At 40.2% G+C, this 22,350-nt stretch overlaps 3 protein-coding genes across 6 annotated transcripts; 2 read left to right on the top strand and 1 right to left on the bottom strand.

Annotated features, from left to right (window-relative positions):
- Positions 1-328: 328 nt before the first annotated feature.
- Positions 329-2,403, bottom strand: kgd4 (alpha-ketoglutarate dehydrogenase subunit 4). 4 transcript variants are annotated; one of them, XM_023803109.2, is made up of 6 exons: positions 2,264-2,403; positions 2,032-2,117; positions 1,826-1,928; positions 1,045-1,108; positions 659-867; positions 329-499 (listed from the first exon to the last, which is right to left on the bottom strand). In XM_023803109.2, the coding sequence occupies exons 3-6, from the start codon at positions 1,874-1,876 to the stop codon at positions 482-484; spliced, it is 342 nt and encodes a 113-aa protein (XP_023658877.1). In that variant the 5' UTR covers positions 1,877-1,928; positions 2,032-2,117; positions 2,264-2,403; the 3' UTR covers positions 329-481. The 4 variants fall into 4 exon arrangements, with proteins under 4 accessions (XP_023658877.1, XP_023658876.1, XP_023658878.1 ...); XM_023803108.2 differs by lacking the exon at positions 2,032-2,117 and having other exon boundaries at positions 1,826-2,005; positions 2,264-2,402; XM_023803110.2 differs by lacking the exon at positions 2,032-2,117 and having other exon boundaries at positions 2,264-2,400.
- A 157-nt stretch (positions 2,404-2,560) lies between these two features.
- Positions 2,561-8,752, top strand: cenph (centromere protein H). Its single transcript, XM_023803107.2, has 10 exons — positions 2,561-2,702; positions 3,049-3,168; positions 3,255-3,310; positions 4,380-4,425; positions 4,526-4,594; positions 5,766-5,822; positions 5,923-5,986; positions 6,094-6,145; positions 6,445-6,605; positions 8,488-8,752. The coding sequence occupies exons 2-10, from the start codon at positions 3,050-3,052 to the stop codon at positions 8,575-8,577; spliced, it is 714 nt and encodes a 237-aa protein (XP_023658875.1). The 5' UTR covers positions 2,561-2,702; position 3,049; the 3' UTR covers positions 8,578-8,752.
- Positions 8,753-9,023: 271 nt separating this feature from the next.
- Positions 9,024-15,829, top strand: LOC111839279 (uncharacterized). The gene is made up of 8 exons (XM_023803034.2): positions 9,024-9,618; positions 9,962-10,038; positions 10,225-10,313; positions 10,519-10,636; positions 12,488-12,624; positions 12,928-13,088; positions 13,402-13,519; positions 14,975-15,829. The coding sequence occupies exons 1-8, from the start codon at positions 9,410-9,412 to the stop codon at positions 15,245-15,247; spliced, it is 1,182 nt and encodes a 393-aa protein (XP_023658802.2). The 5' UTR covers positions 9,024-9,409; the 3' UTR covers positions 15,248-15,829.
- The last annotated feature ends 6,521 nt before the right edge of the window (positions 15,830-22,350 follow it).

Raw genomic sequence — 22,350 nt, 5'->3', positions numbered from 1 at the left:
TATCCATTCAAGGAATGAGACAAAACACTAAACCTCACAATCAGTTTTTCATGTTACAGTCCAGTGACCTGCCACTTATTTAACTTTCTACTTGCAGCTATAAATCTGAATGAGTAATGATACTTGAGTACGCTATGAGAAAGGTTAGCATTGCTGCCATCTTTAATTGTGTATTCTGCACTAGACAGAAATATGGATGGCAAAGACAATCATAAGTCCGCATTGTTTGCGCTGTGAAAGGAGCCCACTGTAGATTCTCACAGGATCAGTAATTTCAATTTCTTCAGGTGAAGTGCAGGACCTAGGTGAAGCATTGTCGTAAAACAAATTCCAGTTATATATTGCTTTATTTTTTCCCCTCCACTTCATATATACACACATAACAACAGACATATGACAAGAAGTTATATAGCGTTAAAGAGAACTAGCCTGGAAGGGAAAAAAAACCCAAAAAAAATGGATTTGATGATCACTGACACAGTCATTCTGCTCCACCACGCTGTAAAACAAGAAAAGTAAAATGTTTATAAAAGCATTTTGATGGAGTCAGAATGCACTCAGATCACTGTACATCATCATAACATTTGAGTGGACAGCAACTAACCGCTTGTAGACCATAATATCACAGCACATATCTTCCAGTGCTGACTGCCCTCACCTGGATGTAGTCCATCTCATCTAGGGCCAGAGGTTTCCTACGATACCTCTGGGGTAAATCTCTGACTGTAGCGGCACTGTCTGGTGTCCCGGGCACCTGGCTGGGAGCTCCCGGGGGTCTTGATCCTAGTGCCGCAGATGGCACTGAACTGTGTGTCGAAGGGGAAGTATCTGGAAAGCTGGCAAAAGCCATTTTCAGTGCTTCCTGTGCTGAAAACATGGAAAGTTTCGTCATTAAAATTCTGAAATTATATTCAAGCATTTTGTCCTTTAACACTTAATCGTGTTTCCCATGTTTGTGGCATCTTAACACTGATCATGGAAATAAATCTAAATGTTTAGTTTATTTTTTTATAAGCATTTAAGTTATGCAACAGTAATACTCACCAGTAGGCCTTGGGATATTCTGGCGATTTGGAAATTTGATTAATGGCGCATGAGGCTTTACTACCTTTAAATAAGAAAACATAACAATCCAGTTTCAATACATATAATGTACATGTCAACATTAAATAAAATTCATAAGCATTCATGGAGCACAATATAAAAATTGTTTTTGGGAAAAGCCTTGGGTCAAAATCTATGATCTTATTATTTTGAAACTAGTAATATTAACCCATGACCAAAGTTCAATGAACTGGATTAGCTTGACATTCAAACAGGCTCAGGACACTCGTGCACTTGTAATAAATGCCGCATGTCATGACGTGTCTATGCAACTAACAGTATTTGTATCAATATAATGAACAGTGGGGCAGTCCAAGTGGAAGAGTAGTATGTCGTTTGGTTAAATAACGAAATAACTAGATTGGCAAATTAGTAGCAAAAAACACTACACTACAAATTTAGCTTAAAATACTTAAAGTGTTCGCAAGATGTAAAGTAAAACCTCATTCAAATAATAAACCAATCCGATTAATTTCTTTTATAAATGAAGAGCAAATCTAGTTTAATATTTAAACAAGACACACCCAATACTTTAGCTTTATGTTCACAGACCCAGTAGGACCTACAAGGACATCAAAACCTGACAGTAAACAAAGCGATATTTCTGCAAGTACGTACAAAATTTCGGAATGCTTTCAGGCGTACATTATGCGCCCCACATCACATATAATGAAATTCCACAAAACACATATCACACGGCTAATCTGCGTGCATTATTTACCTGCACGACCCTACTAGCAGCTGCCATTTTGCCACTGATTTTGCTCCCCATGGCGGCCTCTGTCTTCTACGTCCGGGTTAAATCGATACAAAAAGCGCGATTTCTATAAAGGACATCAGAGGGCGCTGTTGGTATGTGCTTTATCTTAAAGGGCCTGGATGTCATCAATACAATAAGAATCTGTAGAGAAAATAAATAAAACTAGCCATGTACACAGTCCCGTTTTGATCGTGGTCTCTCTTATTGTAGTAACAATAAGAAAAGAAATTCTCTAGTCATCAGATGTCGATATCTGCAATAAGGAAAGAGTGCATACTAAAAACGCACATAAGGAGCTATGGGGAGTCAGTTACTCAACATTACAATAACAGAAGTAATCTGAAAGCATGCAATAGCTTGTCATGCATAAAAACACTAGCACTATATAATTTTTCTTACCTGTACCACTAACATCGGTTGTCAGTTGTTTCCTGATAATGTACGTACGAAATACTATTTGTGTCGTTCTCACACATCCACCTGACTGCGGCCTTTCATATCCCATCTGCCGGAATCCCGACTGATTCTTACCCTTGTTGTCATTGGTCCATCATGTGATAACCTACAATTTCCTGGCGCTATATTCAGTTTGCAAGAACAGCCAATCACAAATCGACTCTCGCCGGAAATCTTATTGATGCACATTTCAACCAATGGTCGTATAATTTTAACCCATAGCGCATGACGCGTCATGTCTTGCTGTCCAATCCGGTTTAACATGCGCCACCTTTGAAGGATAGGCGGGCTTGCGAAGTCACGAAGAGGCACATAGTTGACAAAACATATGGTTACAGCTAATTTTTTTGAAGACGAAGACGGACGATAATAGTACGGCAAGGTGAGAAATATTAGAAAGTATGAACAATAACAGCAGTCCTAAATTAGTTCGCTTGTTCTTAATATTTAGGCAAGCTATATTTCGGTCATTAGTACAGTACACACATAGATAATCAGTCTGCTTGAACTAGCGTGTTTTTGGTGTTTTGAATAGTTTAGCCTGTGGGATTTTGATTGCGGGTGTGAATGTGCACTGTGAGAGACTTACATTATCCTTCCTCTGCGAACCACGGCCTTGTGCTGCCCGGCATCCCAGGCCCCTTCGCAACCCGGATCAAGACCGGCGCTTGACGGATGGACGGGGAATTACGTGCTCGTGTGAATGTAAATCTTTGGCTTCTTCGCAGAATGGATCTCTTTGATGAGCTGGAGAACGTGGCTTCCAGGCTGGAAACGGTGGCATTAAGCGGTTGTCAGGCGCCGGAAGATCCAAATGGGAAGGACAATTCACCTGCACAGATACTAAGGTCTCTTGTTTATTGTTATAATCACTTGGCGTCCTTCAGCCAGAACTGAACCGAATTATTAATTTGTTTTATTTTTCATGCAACAGGATAAAAGAGAAAATGGCGAACCAATGTTTTGAAATGCAAGTCAAAATCAGTGCAGGTAAATCCTCATTGTAGGTGTATGTAATAAAGGAGCTGAGCTGAAAGCAGAAATGTCACTTGGCGAATAACGAACAAGATAAAGAAGGAGTGACTGGGTGATGTTTACGTGCGTTTCTCAAACCCTTCATTATTCCAGAATTAACGAACGAACTTTTAGTAGGACTTTTTGCTGCCGTAAATATTCGAGTCCCTTCTCTGGCGCTAGCATCACTGGGTCCCTGAGTAAAACCCTAAACCCTAACTTGCTCCAGGTGGACTGTCCCTTAATTTAGAAAAGTGGAAGTCGCTCTCTATAAGAGCGTCTGCTAAATGCTGTAAGTGTAGGGGTGGGATCTTTATGGTAACATGCTGGGTAATTCATATTGAAATATTAAGCTGTATAGTTAAAGCTGCACTGACACTATGTATATGAATTTGTGCAAAATCAATTCCATTTTAATTCTACTTCTTTATATTCAAAGTGGAATTGGGATTCTGCACCGTGTTTTCAACCAATTTATGAATTTAATTTGATTTTCAAGGTCATTCTCAAGTCAGTTCTGAATGGTGCACAGCCCTGTAATGTACTCCAAGGGCATGCAGGTGTTACAATGAGCCCCATTTGTGCTTATTTATAATTAACTTCATAGTTTTATATTGCAATATTGACCTTTTATTGTATCTTCAGAATTATTACGTTGTCCCAAATCACTGTCAGTGTGTTTTGTCATCTATTTTGGCTGATCTCTGTGTCTCTGTGACAGGACAGCAGGCAAAAGTTCAAGTAAAGAACGCCATAGAAAATAACGAGTGGGTCGGAGCACTTGTAAATCTACGAATAAGATAACGAACTACTTTAGTTACGAAGGGTTTCGGGAACCGCATGCTAATTAACCATCAGTATTAAGTACTAGATAACAAACTGCTTAGTATTATGAAGCTTTTGGGAAAGCCACCCCTGTCCTGTTATGGTCTATATGTCACTGTCCTGTCCCGTTATGGTCTATATGTCACTGTCCTGTCCTGTTATGGTCTATATGGTATATTTACCTTAAAGCATCCTAAATGTTCCATGAACCTTCCCACAGAAAAACTAAAAAAATCATGTGGAGAGCAGGAATCTAGCAGAGATATGTAAGTATTACTTAAAAGTAATGGCCCTTGTGCTAAAAGAATCAACCTATTATCTAGTACTTAAATCAGTGTTTGATCATAATTGTTGTATGTTTGATAGGTCTGAATGTGAAAGTGAGATAGAGGAAGCAAGAATTAACCACTGCAACAAAACCTTGGCTCTGCAGAGGCAAGTATCTCACTGACTGTGATTTCTCCGCTATGCAGGGTGGTCCCTTACTGGTCCCTTACTGGTCCCTTACTGGTCCTTTACTGGTCCTTTACTGGTCCTTTACTGGTCCCTTACTGTTTATTCCTCATAGGTTTCTTGTTCTATTCAGGGTTCCGTTGGCTTTAATTGTTTAATTATTCAGAAAACTTCTAGTCTCCCTGATGATCTACAGTCAGATGCAAAATATTTTCTCAAACTATAATTTTATGAATCAAAAGATATCAAAATGATTGACACACCAAAGATTATTATAAATTGTGCTGCAGTGAACAGCAGTAAAGTTACATTAGGGTGTCAGCTATGTATTGATTCAGTGGCAAATAAGAATTATGAAAAATGTATAATTAAGTGATTAATATGGTAGCTGAGCAGTTAGAATGCTGGTCTCGCACCTCCAGGGTTATGGGTTATGTCATTCCTGCCACTAGCTGTGTGTGTCACGAGTTTGCAAATTCTCCCAGTGTTTATGTGGGTTTTCCAGGGTTCCTACGCAATATGGAAAAGGCATGGAATTTGATTGTCGTGTTTTCCAAGTTTGGAAAAAAAGGAAGTATGGAAATACTTCTGTGTTTCCAGACAAGTGTGACAAAGTGGACTACTATGTATAAAGAACATGAATTTACTTATTCCTGTTTTTGATGGAATCACAAATGTGAGCGCTGCACTGTGCTGTTCAAAGTAGAAGAATAAAATTTATTTTAAACAAATTCATCTTAATGTTAAACTCATGCAAATTTCCCATTTATATGAGCTGTTAATTTTCAAATCTGTCCAAGATGTATTTAAATATAACCTGGACATACTCATCCATATGCTGGGTTTCATTCTATATATAAAGCACCTTCTTGGAAATATACTGTACAAATGGAAGGCTTGATGAAAGTAATGAGCATAAGAACTTTGTGGTTCCTACAGCACATTGACACTTGGATTGGAACTGGGTGATATGGTCCAGTACTCAGTTACAGGGAATCATTTTCATAATGGATAATGAACTGCCCACTCCTGGGACCACAATTTGTATTCTGTCACTGAAAATGTAATAATTATATGACGGTAATTTTTTGAAGTGGGTTATATTTGTAGATTCAAGGCATATTTTGAATTTGTCACATCCAATGTTTCCCAGAATGCAGATCTGGTGGGGCATCTCAGAGAGACTCAAAAAGAATGACACCGAGTCAGAGTAAGTTAAATACCTCACTGGACATTGTAGGATTGGTTGGGAACCATATAAATTTGTTGTGATTTAGTGGAACAAACACAGATTTTGTATCCATGTGCAGGGTGTTAAAAGCATCAGCCAAACACAGTCTAGAGCTGTCCTCCAAAATACTGGAAGTTCAGCAGGTGGGGTTTTTGGATTATGTATATTTGGATTTATATATACAGTATATCCTTTTTTCTGTGGCGGTTTCTTGTTTGTTTGATTGTTTTTTTTTTTTTTTTTTTTAAAGGAATCATCTGAGATCCAGGATCAAGTTTTTCAATTGCAGAAAAAGAGACTCGGTACAGTTATTAAAATTATATTTATTAAACTTTTACATAGTCATTATTCACAGAAAACAAACACACACAGCACTAATGCAGCACTAGCAGACTGCCCATGTGGTATTTTCATAGCATTTCGTATTAAGCCTTATTTTTGTAAAACAAATGAGGTAGAACCCAGATCATAACACGATCATGGTTATTCTTGAGGCAGATTGACAGGGATGGTGGTGGTATAACTTACCTCCAGTACATATGTAACAGGTAAAAAGTAAATCTGTTCTGCATGGCGTTGTTTTCTTTTACACTCATGCTAGATCTAAAACGACTCATTCACGAAAAAATGAAGGAGATGGAGGAGCTGAAAAGAATGAGAGAGCATCCAGAGGAAGGGAAGTACAAGAAAGCTTTAGAGAAAGGCCAGGAGTACCTGCAGAAGTACCAGAAGATGGCGACAATGACACAGAATGTCCTCCAGGTAATACAGTGGTACCTCAGTTCTCGAACTCATTAAAACTCGATTTTCTTAAAAGTCGAACCAACCAGTTAAAAAAAAATTACCTAGAACTCGATCTGAATCTCAGAAGTCAAACCGTGAACGCCGACCTAAGATAACTTGTAAGCGGGTAAATGAGTCACCCGGCACATCTCTCAGTGGAAACAAAGGGTAACGCTTCACTGTCAGCCTCGCATTCGCTGTGATAGCATCGTGCATGTTTACACTAGCTGAATACATATTAGACAGTAAAAATACATTTAGACAATGATAGACAGTAACAGTAATTATTATTATATAATAAAATACATTCAAAAATAAAGATTTCTTATTAATTATTTTAATATTAATAATAAACCATTAATACATTTAATTATAATAATATTTTCGTGCGGAGTGGGGACGGAACGGAGACAATGGCGCAGACGTCAGGGTATCAGGGAATACGGGGTTTAATTACAGGTAAGGCAGGCAAAAACGCAGACGGACAATACAATGAGCGAACTGGGGAAACAAACTGAAACGCGGACTAAATACAGAGGACTAATGACAACAACCAGAAACAGCTGATCACACGGGGATTCCACAAGGGGTTAACGAGGGGGCGTGGCACCCGGAAGGAGCGGACAATCGGGGCAGGACACATTGTTTGGATACATTTATTTTCTTACTTTAAAAATTACTGTTTTGATTAATGTGCTTAGATGTGTTTGGTACAGTATATGCCCTTCTTGTTTTATCGGGTTCATTTTGTGTTTAAATGCTAAAAAAAACATATTTCAGTGTAATTTTTTGGGACCGGGAACCAATTAATTGGTTTTCCATTATTTCTTATGGGGAAAATTCGATCAGAACTCAAATTTTTTAGGATTCGATCCGGAGTTCTGAACGGATTAAGTTTGAGTTCTGAGGTACCACTGTATCTCCATACCACTGTTTGTCAACCTGAGGCCTGTACTACGAAGCGGGGTTACTGGCTGATTTGGGTAACTTGTCAGATTTAAGGTACCACAGTTTAAATGGACTTCATATTCGTTCACTTACATTTTGCCCAGACTACCTTAAATCCGACAAGTTTCGCCGATAAGCCAGTAACCCCGCTTCGTAGTACAGGCCCCTGGTCATTGGGGACCTCCAGATGGTCCACTTCTTTGCCCCCACCAAATTCACTATGGGAGGGAGCATATCCATATTTCTCAGCTGTCCTGGGTTTAAAAACACTGCTCTATATGGCTTTACTGTCCATCAGCATTTTCACTCTGTTGGTGATGTTGGCAGTTGAGACTGGCAAACTGCCAGTGATACTTTGCCTGGTACTATGACTCATTGACTTAGACCAATTTAATCTTTATAGGTTTTGTATAAACGGTCAATATGACATTTTTAATTGAAATTCCATCCATTTATACCTTGATCCTGGGTATCCTGTACACTTGGGGTGCCCATCTGGTCTAAATTTAACAGACCGGGGAAACGGCAGTGGATCGATATGACAGTTTCGTAAGTGTTACAATTTCCATTTTTTTCAGATGCAAATAGAACACACAAGCATGAGGAGTTGTAAAAAATAGAAAATATATAACTTTGTTTTGGAAGTTAACCAGTTGTCCACAAATACTCCCTTGTTACAATATACTGACCATGGACCAGGAAGAGTCCAGGCAGTAGAGGGCATAAGGCAGGGGAACTCCCTGGATACAATGACAGTTTAATGAAAATTGAGAAAATCGTTCAGTGTTTTCATTAATCGACGGAAGGGTTTTTTGTTGTTGATGTAGCTATCCATATTTTTGATCCTCATAGAGAAAGTTGCACTTGGGTGTTATTGATTGTGAAGTGTGTAACACAGTGCTCTCTCTTGCAGGGAACTATACTGGCCAGTAAAGTGAACTGGAGAGACGATCCAAAACTCAAGGACATTGCACTTGAACTGGAGGACATCCAATTGTATTAATACAGCTACAGTACAAGTTGTTTATATGTACAAATCATATAACTGTAATAAAACTGTTCATTTGTAAATATACACAAACTTATTTACTTTCAGTATGGTATGTGATATTGCATTTATCCATTTTTGTAAATTTCTTGTAAACTTTTTAAAAAAAATAAAAATTCACATTAAGGGCTTGGTGTACATATAAAATCAGTCTTGGTCATTGGAATTACGTATCAATGCAGACCGTGGGCATTGCTTATCCATCATGTTAAGCCAAATGTATTTATACATTTTGTTTTTTTTAAAAAATGGTAGCGCATAAAAAACTGCATCAGGATCTTTTTTAAAACCTGGGAAACAATACCACCTCGTGGCCGCGAAGAAGCTAGGCTGTGGTGAGTAGACATAAGCAATCGAATGTTGAAGGCATTTATGGTCCAGTCCTTGCTGCGGGAAACGCCTAATAGAGCGGCGATTGGAGGCCACCGATTAATCCGGCCTGAGCGAGGCAAATTTAAAAGTAACACGGATTTTTATGCAACAATTGTTCAGCAAAATCAGGAGCATCTGCGTCTTTCATTCAGCGGTTGGGGTGGATTTATAATAGATCTTTCGATACTTTTTTTATACCGGATAATAATTTGATAATATATTTTGTTTTGCTGCCGCATAAAGTCTACAGTTTAAAAGTTGGATTGCTTCCTATTTGGAAATTGGGATCTTTCTCGAGCACAGAACCCACCGCATTTTTATAAGCACGAATTGTCACCAGAGTTCATTAGCAGGCGATCATAGGACTGTACGTGCGTAATACATTGGTAGTGACAGACCAAGAGAGGATAAGAAGATGACTTCTCCTCTGAAGCCGTTCAATTCCATGGATTTGTACAGCACGCCTCGAAGGATATCCGGGTGTTCAAAAGACAGAATATCGCGACGGACGCTTAGTAAACTGGCATCTAAGGAAAATGAGCAAACTGTAGAAAGTCACGTTATTGCGAAGACACGTACCCGATCTATAACGCCAATGATTTCCAAGACCCAGGCTAACTTAATGTAAGACAATCACCTTTATGAATAGAGCTCATTTAGAGTGCCCATATGTCCTGTCTACTCTGGACTTGTCCTCCTTTTTTTGGGTCATAAAAATGCCTGAAATGTCTGGGATTTCGCTTTGTTTCGCACTATCTACTTTTTACTATCGGAATAGTTCCTGAGTGCATATCTGACGCTTGGACGTTTCTTTTTGCGCCCTGTGGCCGGTGTTTGCAAAGCAAAATATGGTCACCGTAGCTCATTAATAAGTTCGTACTTCAGGGAGGGAAAGATAAGAGGCTTAAATTTGTCCTGAAGTTCCTCCTTATTGTTTTCCCCCTATATTTCTTTTTGCTTGTTTCAGATCGAATTTAGAAACGTGTAACAGATCATCTGATAAGGCTGTAAGTCCTAATCTTGCCACGTTGAGAATGACACCAGGTATGTTTATTTGTTTATTTTTTTTGCTCTAAAAATCTCCCAATATATGTGTTGTGCTATGTTATGTAATCCCAGTCAAGTTCTTAGTAAACACCGATCTGCACAGTAAATACCAGGTTTCAGATCAGCCCAGCAATCTTGAGGTCGGTGCTGACATTGTATTGTATTTGTATGTGTTTGCTCCAGGTCCCAGTCTCCAAGAGAAGCAAAAGCTACTACAGGAAAAGCATCAAAGAGCCAAAGAGAGTGTGGACAGACTTGCTGTAGGAGGAGGGGTAAACGGCTTCTTTATACCCTAAAGGGCTTATTACTTGTACGTGTTAGTCACTTCCTGTAGGTGACCATGGTAGTTTGGGGGACACACATGTTAATGTTATATAATCTTGTATCCATTGATGTAGGCATTCCTGTACTTCACAGCCTGATGTTTTCAATGCAAACAGCGCTACCTTCAGATTCTTCTGGTCTGTGCTCTTTCAGGTCAGTCTGTGGCCTGAGATGGACAGCATGCGTCTCTCTGCAGAGGAGGGTGTTGTTTTGGGTTTGTTGTGTGTTGTCGTGACCTTCGCCACATGCCACCTCTTCAAATACCTGCACGGTAAGTGCTGTTTTTTATTATTAAATAGCATTCTAGAATTGTAAGTGCATTTGTTGTATGTACAGGGGTTGGACAATGAAACTGAAACACTGGCCAAAATAGTGTTTGATGTTTAACGCCTTTATATGCGTGGCTTAGAGCCCAATCTTCACTGATGCACTTTCCATCAGTAAGAACAGTGTGTGAAGGTTGAATTAGCAGAGCAATAGCACAGCTCTACATAAAATATTTCAATCCTCACAACATAATGGGAGACATATCAGTGTTTAAAAGGGGACAGATTGTTGGTGAGCGTCTCGCTGATGCATCTGTGACCAGGACAGCAAGTCTTTGTGGTGAATTGAGAACCACGGTATCCAGGGTAATGTCGGCATTCGACCACGAAGGATGGACCACGTCCTGCAGGAGTAATTGTGGACGCTAGCGGAAACTGTCTGAAGGGGATGTCCGGGTATTAATCCGGACTGTATCCAGAAAACATAAAACCACAGCTGCCCAACTCACTGCAGAATTAAATGCGCACCTCAACTCTCCTGTTTCTATCAAACTGTTCATCTGGAGCTCCACAAGGTCAGTATTCATGGTCTGTTCTGCAATAGCCAAACATTTGGTCACTCGTGCCACTGCCAAACGTCGGTTTCAGTGGTGTCAGCAGCCACATCTTGAGCTGTGGACAATTTGAAACATGTATTGATCTCTGATGAGTCCACCTTCGCTGTCCTTCCCACATCCGAGAGAGTCACGGTGTAGAGAAGCCCCAAAGAGGCTTACCAGCCTGACTGTTGCATACCCAGAATGCACCACAATAATGGATCAGTGATGGTTTGGGCTGTAATATCATGGCATTCCCTAGGGCCACTACTAGTTCTAGGTGGGTGTGTCACTGCCAAGGACGACTGAACCATTCTGGAGGACCATGTTCACCTAATGGTTCAAACACTGAAGGTGGTACCATGTATCAGGTTGATGATGCACCAATACACACAGCAAGACTGGAGATACAGTGGTTTGATGAACATGAAGGTTGAACATCTCCCATGACCTGCACAGTCTAAATACAGTATTATTGAGCCACTTTGGGGTGTTTTGGAGGAGTGAGTCAGGAAACATTTTCCTCCACCAGCATCACATAGTGACCTGGCCACTGTTCTGCAAGAGAAATGGCTTAAAATCCCTCTGGCTGCTGTGCAGGACTTGGATCCATCATTCCCAAGAAGAACTGATGCTGTATTGGCCACAAAAGGAGCCCCTACACCAGCCCCTACTCATTGTCCCAACCCCTGTATATCCATCCATCCGTCTTCTACTCACTTATCCACTACTGGGGGCCAGGATGTCCCCCTGGGTAAATTTCTCCAATCAGGGTGGGGGTGTTCCCCTCGTTAGATTTTGGATGGTCAGGGGGTTGAGTGGGAGGAGCCTCCCATTGGTAGATTTCAACAGTGTGTGTTTTTTTATTCACATTTTTGGATTTTTATTTTTATTAAAATACGCTGGAAATTAATTCACGGATCTCTTCCCAGCAGCGGTTTGCAACTCCCCGAGCGAGAGTGGACCATGCGAGAAACAATAGAGCGTTTTGTTTCAAAGAATGTTTATGGGAATTAAAGCACCCGAGGCTGACTGATGAGTGGGCAGCAGAAGATGCAATCTAAGGATTTTCTGCACCGGCCAATTGCTTTATGTACAAGGGAGTGTTGGGAAACAGTATATTATCATTTGCATTCCATAGCACTTATAATGGTAGCTTAATGTAATGTGAGACACGTCACATGGGCACGTAACTTGTGTGTTAGCTCTGGGTGTTAATGCCTGCAGGCTGACTGAATGGTGGCTGTGCCGGCATTTCAGGTTCCCTGCTGCACAGCATGCGTCGCTACACGGCGGCGGTGGATGGTTTTTCCGCCGTCCACCCCATCTTACGGGCCTCCCAGGCCGCCCTGGACCACAGCTTGCTCATCTGGCACTCTCACTTCCTACAGCTGCTAGTAAGGTTTCCCCGACTCCATGGGCCTCAACCTCCCATTTTTCCCCTCTGTCACTTATCGTAGTTCAAAAAGTCTTGTTTGCATGACAAGTATAAAATTAGTTTCCAGATAATGGACAGATTTTTATGAAATTCCCCTGGCTGAATGTGGCTCCTGGAACAACCACCTACCTTTCCAGGTGTTACATATGTGGTGTTTTTCTGGTTAATTTTGCTAATGTCTGTTCCTTCATGACTCATAATGGAACATCCCATGGCTGCCTAGAGGAATTTGATGGGAGATCCCTCTTTTTGTGTGAATTAGGACGAGATTAAGAAGCAGTTTGAAACCCACCTCATGAAAGCCCACACAACCTACCTCATATACCTGGTGCTCTATGCCAGTGCCATTGCCACTCTGCTCTACTACCTGATAGATAATGTCATCCAGAAAAGCAAACTCACCCCCAGAAGGATGAAAGTATGGTGCGTATTTCTTATTCTCTTCTAAGGGAACATATCTGAAGTGTTTGATATGGTGTCATGGTACACAATTCAGCCCCTTTACCTCTGGTGACCATATAAACTCATTCTTTTATTACTGTAATGGAACTTTGAAGTTTTCCCCAAATTAGTAATTCTTTGAATATGTTTCATGCCTTTTCGCATGAGTGTGAGCAAACTGGCCCAGCAGTCTGTGATGTGGGTGAATGTAAGCAGGGTCTCAGGATGAGCCCCTGTGTTAATGTAATATCACATTGAAAGTCAAAGCTAGGATCTTGTGTAACTGACCCACTAGGGTGCTGCTGCTTGTTGCCACGGCGTCCTGGACTTTGCTGATGTTTCACCTGCTAGTGTCATATCAGCGGCTGGAGCAGTCCATAGAGGAGACAGTCTGGAGGCTTCTGGATGAGCGGGTGAGGCTTTCTGGTACAGCATGCAGGACATTGTGGTTTGTAACCTTGCAGCGTACAATTATCTCTAGTCCCGAAAGCCTGTGGGGCATTTTACTCCCATGCCAAGATCATAGACACCACCGAGATACAGGTGTGCGCTGTACCCATGCCAAGATCATAGACACCACCGAGATACAGGTGTGCGCTGTACCCATGCCAAGATCATAGACACCACCGAGATACAGGTGTGCGCTGTACCCATGCCAAGATCATAGACACTACAAGTTCTTTTTTTCCCCAAAAAATATCCTTTAGTATTAAAGACATAGTATGCATGTACACTAATGAGTATTAAAAACACAAACATTTATATGTGACTTTATGTGATACAAATTATTTTCAGTATTATTTATATATTTTTGGCATACACGTTGGCATACACGTTGGCATACACGTTGGCATACACGTTGTTGGCATACACGTCGTTGGCATACACGTCGTTGGCATACACGTCGTTGGCATACACGTTGTTGGCATACACGTTGGCATACACATTGGCATACACGTTGTTGGCATACACGTTGGCATACACGTCGTTGGCATACACGTCGTTGGCATACACGTCGTTGGCATACACGTTGGCATACACGTTGGCATACACGTTGGCATACACGTCGTTGGCATACACGTTGGCATACACGTCGTTGGCATACACGTTGGCATACACGTTGTTGGCATACACGTTGGCATACACGTTGGCCAAAAATATTCCCTTTCATTTGTTTAATTAATTGGATTTTAATCTCAGTTTTGATTTTGGCTTCCAACAAAAACAAAATAATTGCGATAAAACTATCATTGTGCCACTTTTCGTTTTGCAGTGATGTTCCCATTTCGTTTTGTGTTATGAATCCGCCGTGTCCCATTCCAGCCCCTTTTTCTCTGTTTCTCAGTTGAATTATATTTAGAGTTTATAGAAATCCAGTGTTAAAATGACAAGGTTTTAAAGTTTAATAAATGCACATTTCATGTTAAATAATCATGATCTCAGTATTGGCAAAAAGAATTGTGATTATGATTTTTTGCCATAATCAAGCAGCCCCATTCCCAAAACCGGGAATGTCAAATTCACAAATCTGGAGGGGCAACTGTACATATTTATACATTGTATTAATTTAAGACTATTCATTCCTTTACTTCATATATATTGTTTAATGTTCACTTACCATTGCAGAGAATATGCTGTGGATATCAATACTGGAAAGACATCAACATATAATTTTACAGAAATTGTATGGAAATATATTGCGGTTTTGGCTAAACACACAGAATACATTATCCTAATTTTTTCATTGAGCCACAGTTTATCTTGTTACTAATTATCAGATTTACATGATCTCAGGAAACACGAGTCATACAGTGAAGTGAACAATGTTTTCAACTGTAATAAATTGTAAAAAAAATTCCCCCTCAAAGGCTCATCTTGCAACTATGGACTTGAATCTGAAAATGTACCGTAACGTCGCCACCTACTGGAAGGAGCACTGCCTGCCGCCGCTATCCCGAGGCACCCTGAGTGTGTTTGGGATGGTACCAGTACGGGATGTTTTCTTCTACCTGCAGTACTACAGCGTCCCCATTCTGACTGCCTTATGCACCCCGATTCTCAAGCTCCTCGTGGCTCTGAAGGAGACGTACATTGATCCACACCGAGTCCATCCCAGGCAGAGACCACTTTCCTGGCGGTGAAGGGGCACTTGGCCGTTGCCCAATGGCAAATAGGGCCTGTGGTTGCGGATTCCAGTCACAATACATCCTACATTAGCAGCACAATTAAAACCTGCATTTTATTTTTCTTAAAGCTGCTTCTGTTTTATTTTTTGCCATAAGTAAAGCAATTTACGCCAGTTCCTGCCATAAGTATTCGGATGTGCAAACATTCTGTTTAGTAAACTTCAGTTTTTTTTTTATTTATTTATATTGTTTTTATCGAGTAGGAATGGAGCTGCTGCGCTACTGTTATTGAGAAATTTTGCCCTAAAGTCATAGATTTAATATTTTATCACCAAATCATGTCCTGTGCCATTGTTTTACTTTGGATTTGAAAGTAAAATAATACTGAATAGCATCAAATTTTCTAAAATTTCATAAACAAATGTAGATGTATCTTTAACTGTCTTGCATGTATTTTTTTTTTTTAATAAGTTTAATCTTTGATTTATGATTAACAAAACAACATACTTTTTCATCAAACTTTCAGAAAGGTGGCTTATACATTTCGGGCACTATTAATAAACATGATCCATAAGCTAAATAAAAAAGATAAAATAACTGACGTACAGCTGTAGTCTTGGTGATTCCATGTGAATCCCTGCTGATTAAGCCTAACCGTCACAGCCTTGCCTACATGGCTTCCCATCCCACTTGAGGTTCCTCACAGTCTTCAGCACCTGTCCTGTTCCCCCCGCCTGCCCCATCCTCACCCTAACTGTGTCCTCCGCATATTTACATCGGCTTCTTTTATTTCCCCTTCAGGGCCTTTTTGCATTAAAGAGCTCAAAGCTTAACAAATAGATAACGGCTCGGGTGCCAAGAGATTTGTGAAGGACGATTCTTCACCTTTCAGCACCGCACTAATCCTCTCAAGGGGAGACGCATTAGCCCTTCTCTGGTGTCACTGGCACTCAGTGGGGTTTTTCGGATGAGGAGACATAGACCCGTCCTCAGAAGTTTTTCTGGATCAGACTCATGAAGCAAAAACATTCATACATGCCGCTGCTGTCAGGGGGAACTTCAATATCAAACCTATTTGGCTACTTTTAGCTTCAAAAGAGAAATGTTACTAGGAATAAGGGACATGCATCCACATGACTGAGGCCAATGTGACACACGTCTCGATACATTACCAATGATCTGAAACATTAAATATACATATGAAGAACCTACTAAAGTGATGCGCTACGATGAGCCCCTATTGCGATGCAGTGCTATTCAACATGATTTGATTTAACACAATCCAATTCAACATGATTTGATTTAGCACAATCCAATTCAACATGATTTGATTTAACACAATCCAATTCAACATGATTTGATTTAACACAATCCAATTCAACGTGATGCAATATGATGCTATGCAATCCAATATCGTACAGATACAGAAACAGTTTACAGAGGAGAATCAATCTATACATAAAATTATTGGTCAAAACGTATTGGTCACATTTCTAAATAATAAAGGCATAGGGGCCTCTACTAATAACCATACATTAATAAATTGAATTTTATCAATGCAAAGATGTTAGAAATGATGAATCCCGGGTCCATCCCAAATTGTATCCGGTGCACCCTTTTTAAACGGGGCAATTGCATTTTGAACTTCCGTGCTGGTACATCGACGCAGATTAGTGAATCTTACCATTCCTTGAAATACTTAGGTTTTACTAGTCTCTTATTGTGCAGTTACACAACCCAAGAGTCACCATTTGGAAATAAATCAACCACTGAACTGTACTCTTTAAGGCTAGTTTTGACATGATTTTGTTTGCTTCTTCATAAATGCTTGGCACAAACTAACCACATGCATTGAAATGTTCAGATCTGCCCTAGGATACGGTTGATGTTCTTCCAACTATTTGAAGTGGGACTGAAGTCTGTCTTAAGTTGCATTTGAGTTTGTCCAGCACTAAATTATGTTAAATTTTCCTTTACGTGAGTTATTCCAGATGACAATTTATAATTAGTCAGAAAGTTAGTTCTTTGATTGCAATGCACCATATGCTTTCATGATTCCTGGCCAGGAACTGCAGTAACATCACTATCTATGAATCTTAGATTTCAATAAAACAATTTGTTGGCTTGGCAGATGCATCACACATATAGTTCTAAAAAAAGCATAGGCAAAGTGCATCTGATATCTGAAAACAGTGTCTAGCATATGTTATGCATTGTGTCAGCTCTCTGTCACACATAATGCATATTATCACTACTGTAAATATGCCACTTAGGCTAGTTTTATCTATAGTCCCTGCATTTCTCTTTTAAGAGCATATCTAAATATAAAAACATTATCAATACCATAAAATACAAAATCATACTATACAACAAAAACAAAGTGAGACCTCCTTAACATATTCCATAAAACTGGAAAACAAAAGCACAAAAGACGACCAGTTAAAGAAGACAGAATGCATGACCCTTTTCTAATTATGCAAATTTGATTACTCAAGAGGCTTTCATTTAATTGAGAGTGGAAGGAGTGATAAAGAGCACCACATATCTTCTGGTACAATGTCCCAATCTTATGAAGTTCTAACTGAAAAGGAATTCTTGCAATCAGAAAAGTGTAGAACAGCCTTTTGAGCCGCTGGTCACGTGGTGGGAGGTGTGATGAGTCTGATTGACTGATGGACTTCAATCCAGCTCCTAAGCATTCATGCTGGTCAAGTTCACAGGACGGTAGGCAGAACAGGCTGGAGTTAGAGTCAGGGAAACAGTGTCACAGGCTCTTGTCCAAGCCAGCAGTCCTTATTCTGAAAGGACTTCTGTGAATTTATGCTAAATTATTTTCCTTTTATGACAGCAAAATGCCTGGGAACATATTAAAGTTACAAGTGAATGTCACATTAGAACCGGGGAAGCAGGAGCAGGGAGACGGAGAACCGGGGAATACGGGGTTTAATCGATGGGTAACAACACAGAACAGGCAGCAAACGCGAGATGACATTACAATGACCGGACTGGGGAAACAAACTTAAATGCGGACTTAAATACATTGAACTAAGGAAAGAGCTGGTAAACACAGCAGGAATCCACACGAGGTTAGCGAGGGGCTGTGGCACAAGGAAGGAGCGAGTGATCAGGGCAGGACTTGAATGTCTGTTTTTTTTTCTTTCTTTTTATTAGATTGATTTAATGATTTTATCAGCATTGATTAAGCTTATGCACTACATCAAAGATGCCAGCTGTCCCCTCGAGGAGCTGGGGATTTCCATGCTTTAATATATTTTTATTTTACTTTTAGTTTACATTCAGCTCAGAATTATGTCAAATATATAATTCTGGTGCAACCGAAAAAATCTAGTGAAACATCCACTTGTATTTGATATTTTTCAAAAGGAATCCCATGCGGTCAGTCTGCTGGAAGTATACGTACAGGATGGTGTGCTGGTGGGCCGGTGGGCCGGTGGGCTGATGAGCTGGTGGGCCGGTGGGCCGTTGGGCGGGTGAGCAGGCCCTTTCTCCTATCGTGATTTATACGGTAAAGAATGGAAAAGCCACCAGCTCACTTAAAACTGTGGGAACTCGTGATCATAAAGCAAATGCCTCTTTCATAGTGCTGTGTTTACTTGTGTGTACTTTTCCTTTGTCCATTTTATAAAAAGCTGGACATGGTGGTCTTATGTTGACACTTTTCCACAAACATTCTCCTGCTTGTGAAGCAGTCAGCATAAGTATACATTATGTTCCTGAATTGGTAAGTACTGAATTTTTTTTATGATGTTCCTTTTAAAATTTATTTCTTAGGCACTGCCAGCTACACAGGAGCCATTGCCAAATTATTTTCTGTAAAGCCTGATTCACATCAATTTTCTTCAGGATCTGGAGGTGTATCAGACAAGCCCCTGCAGCGTTGTCTACGAAACCCAGTGCTATTGCCCCAAGCCTCTATGAGGTAGCAGTTGTCTTGCATATTAGGCCCAAACATAAATATGTGGTCAGGTGAGGTTTTGTGAATTTGCTTTTATTCTGCATTAAGTAGGAGATTCCTAAATATTTTTGCATGATTCTCTTTTACTGCATTTTTATCTATCTTATCCAACATTTGGCTCATGTACTCCTATATATACTGTTATAAAAGTTAATGACATGTATTGTTCATCGTTTACTTGGGTGGCAAATAAAACATAATCAGCTGGTAGTTGGAGACATGGATGGATGGATGATTGATGAAATACCTTGGTATTTAAAGCGCATTGCTGCCACAAAGGAACCCAGGCAGAGTGACACAGAGTAACATTCACAATGGCAGACTAAAGTGCAGAACAAAGGCAGGCACTTAAATACAATGAGGACTAACAAAAAGCAGGTGTGAATCATCAAGACGATTAACCAATGAGCACAGTACAGGGAAACCGGCCACAGGTGGAGAAACCTAACTAACAATTAACAAGAACAGAAAACTACGGAACTTTAACAAACTACATACTGGGAACACTAGGAATTTTGACACACACCTGAGGGCTAACACTAGGAGGGACCTGGAGAGTAAACACAAGCAGAACAGAAATAAACTGGACACAAATAGGATAGACGAAACTAAAACACTAGAAAACAGAAACCCAGTAAACAAAACAGATGAGGTATGCAGCAGAAGGAAAACACACTAGGGGCTAGAACAAAGACTGAGAGGATGGGATGGAAGGGCACTGACCCTGACCCCGGTGGAGCTGGAGGAGGGGGCCGGTGAGAGGGTGCTCTGGGAATCCCTGCTTAGACTGCTGCCCCCGTGGCCCGACCCCCGGTAAGCGGCAGAAGATGGATGGATGAAATATAATGAATATAATGAATTGTTTTACACATTTGTTTGGAATGTTCCGGTTCAAGCTCTCTAAAAAGCGTGAAAATGTCTTGAAGCATTTGTCCCACAAACGCAATTAGTAACAGATACATCTTTTTATGTGGGTGCACATTTGCTTGTAGAAATTGAGCATCCTACCTTCACCCAACAGCAAAACATGCCCTATCAGTGTTTTAAAATGACTCTAATTAAGGCCATAAGATAATGTACTTTATGGGTCATTCAGTCTATGTGGTCTTCATGTATTTGGTCTAAATGCATCTACATCATTGATATGTTTACATACTGTAGGTATCTTTACTTGGTGACTGTAGAACCTGCAAAGCCACTTCATTGCTCCAAGGCTGTAGCTCTGAATCTGGCCCAGATCCTGTATCTGTGTGGTCTTCATGTATCATCACACATCTATGCATGCTTGCTTTGGGAAGTTTCCTTTCACCATCCAAAAGATTTGTTGATATGCTGATAGGTATGCTTGTTTGTGTGCGTTTGCATTTATCACATTGTGGAAACCAGATGTCCCCATAACGTGATTAAAACTTGTGTCTTTGACTGTGTGTGTGTGTGCATGCCAGACATACTGAGAAAAAGAAACCTGCAGTATTTATATATACATGGACATTTAAATATTGTACTTTAAGATCTCTGTGATTGATTGAAGCAGTAGTTATTCATAATGGATTCACTCCAAAAAAAACTGTTCACAGTAGCAACTATTATAATTGCCTGGCTAGTTCAATTTACTGATAATCTAAATTGCATGCAATAATTATTTTTCCATAATTTCACTCCTATGTAGCAGTATTCATATACTGTGGAATATATTGATAATAATATTTTCCCCTGCAGTCCAAATTTCATCAGCCACACAAGGCCGTGGTCCCCTTCAGTAGATTATACTGACCTGGGTGGGTTACATTGTGGTTTTCTGCCTTCTAACCCCCCTCTGTAGGCCTATATACTGTACACCACACTCACTGCTTATATTGCATTTTTACACCTGTTAGGTGTCCGAAAGTTTTGAATTGGGATGACAGTCTGAAATTGTGCATATACAGTTGTGTTCAAAATAATAGCAGTCCGACATGACTAACCTGATCAATCACCGTTTTTGGTAGAAATTATATTTCTACATGGCAAATAATTTACTAGTAGGTGTAGTAGAGTAATGGAAAACCAACAGACCCAACAGTCATGACATGCATGCTGCTGATTATGTGTAACAGAATCATTACTTGAAAGGGGCTTGTGTTCAAAATAATAGCAGTGTGACGTTCAATTAGTGAGGTCATTCATTCTGTGAAAAAGTAGGTGCCAATTATGGGCCTTATTTAAGGAAGGAAGGCAGCAAATGTTGTACATGCTGGTTATAGTGCATATGCCCATCCATATGCATATTTTACTCAGAATTTCTCTCTGAAATTCTGAGTAAAATGGGTAATTCCTGACATTGTTCAGAAGAACAGCGTACCTTGATTAAAAAGTTGATTGGGAAAACATATAAAGAAGTGCAGAAAATGATAGGCTGCTCAGCTAAAATGATCACAAATGCTTTAAAATGGCAACCAAAACCTAAAAGACGTGGAAGAAAACAAAAAACTACCATTCGAATGGATCGAAGAATAGCCAAAATGGCAAAGACTCAGCCAATGATCATCTCCAGGAAGATCAAAGAAGGTCTAAAGTTACCTGTGAGTACTGTTACAATCAGATGATGCCTATATGAAGCCAAGCTATCCGCAAAAAGCCCCCGCAAAGTCCCATTGCTGAAAAAGACATGAGCTGAAGAGGTTTCAATTTGCCAAAGAACACATTGACTGGCCTAAAGAGAAACGCCGCAACATTTTGTGGACTGATGGAGGCAAGATTGTTCTTTTTGGGTCTAGTGGCTGCAGACAGTTTGTCAAATGACCACCAAACACTGAATTCAAGCCACAGTACACTGTGAAGACAGTGAAGCATGGTGGTGCAAGCATCATGTTATGGAGATGTTTCTCATACTACGGTGTCGGGCCTATTTATCGCATACCGGGGATCATGGATCAGTTTGAATACCTCAAAATACTTGAAGAGGTCATGTTGCCTTATGCTGAAGAGGAAATGCCTTTGAAATGGGTGTTTCAACAAGAAAACAACCCCGAACACATGAGCAACATCTTGGTTCCAGACCAAGAAGATTGACTTTATGGAGTGGCCAGCCCAATCCCCGGACCTTGATCCAATAGAAAACTTGTGGGGTGACATCAAAAATGCTGTTTCTGAGGCAAAACCA

The sequence above is a fragment of the Paramormyrops kingsleyae genome, chromosome 2 (genome assembly GCF_048594095.1).
Source record: "Paramormyrops kingsleyae isolate MSU_618 chromosome 2, PKINGS_0.4, whole genome shotgun sequence".
NCBI classification, from domain to species: domain Eukaryota; kingdom Metazoa; phylum Chordata; class Actinopteri; order Osteoglossiformes; family Mormyridae; genus Paramormyrops; species Paramormyrops kingsleyae.
The sequence above is the reverse complement of the archived record's forward strand: the minus strand, read 5'-3'. Positions and strand labels throughout refer to the sequence as shown.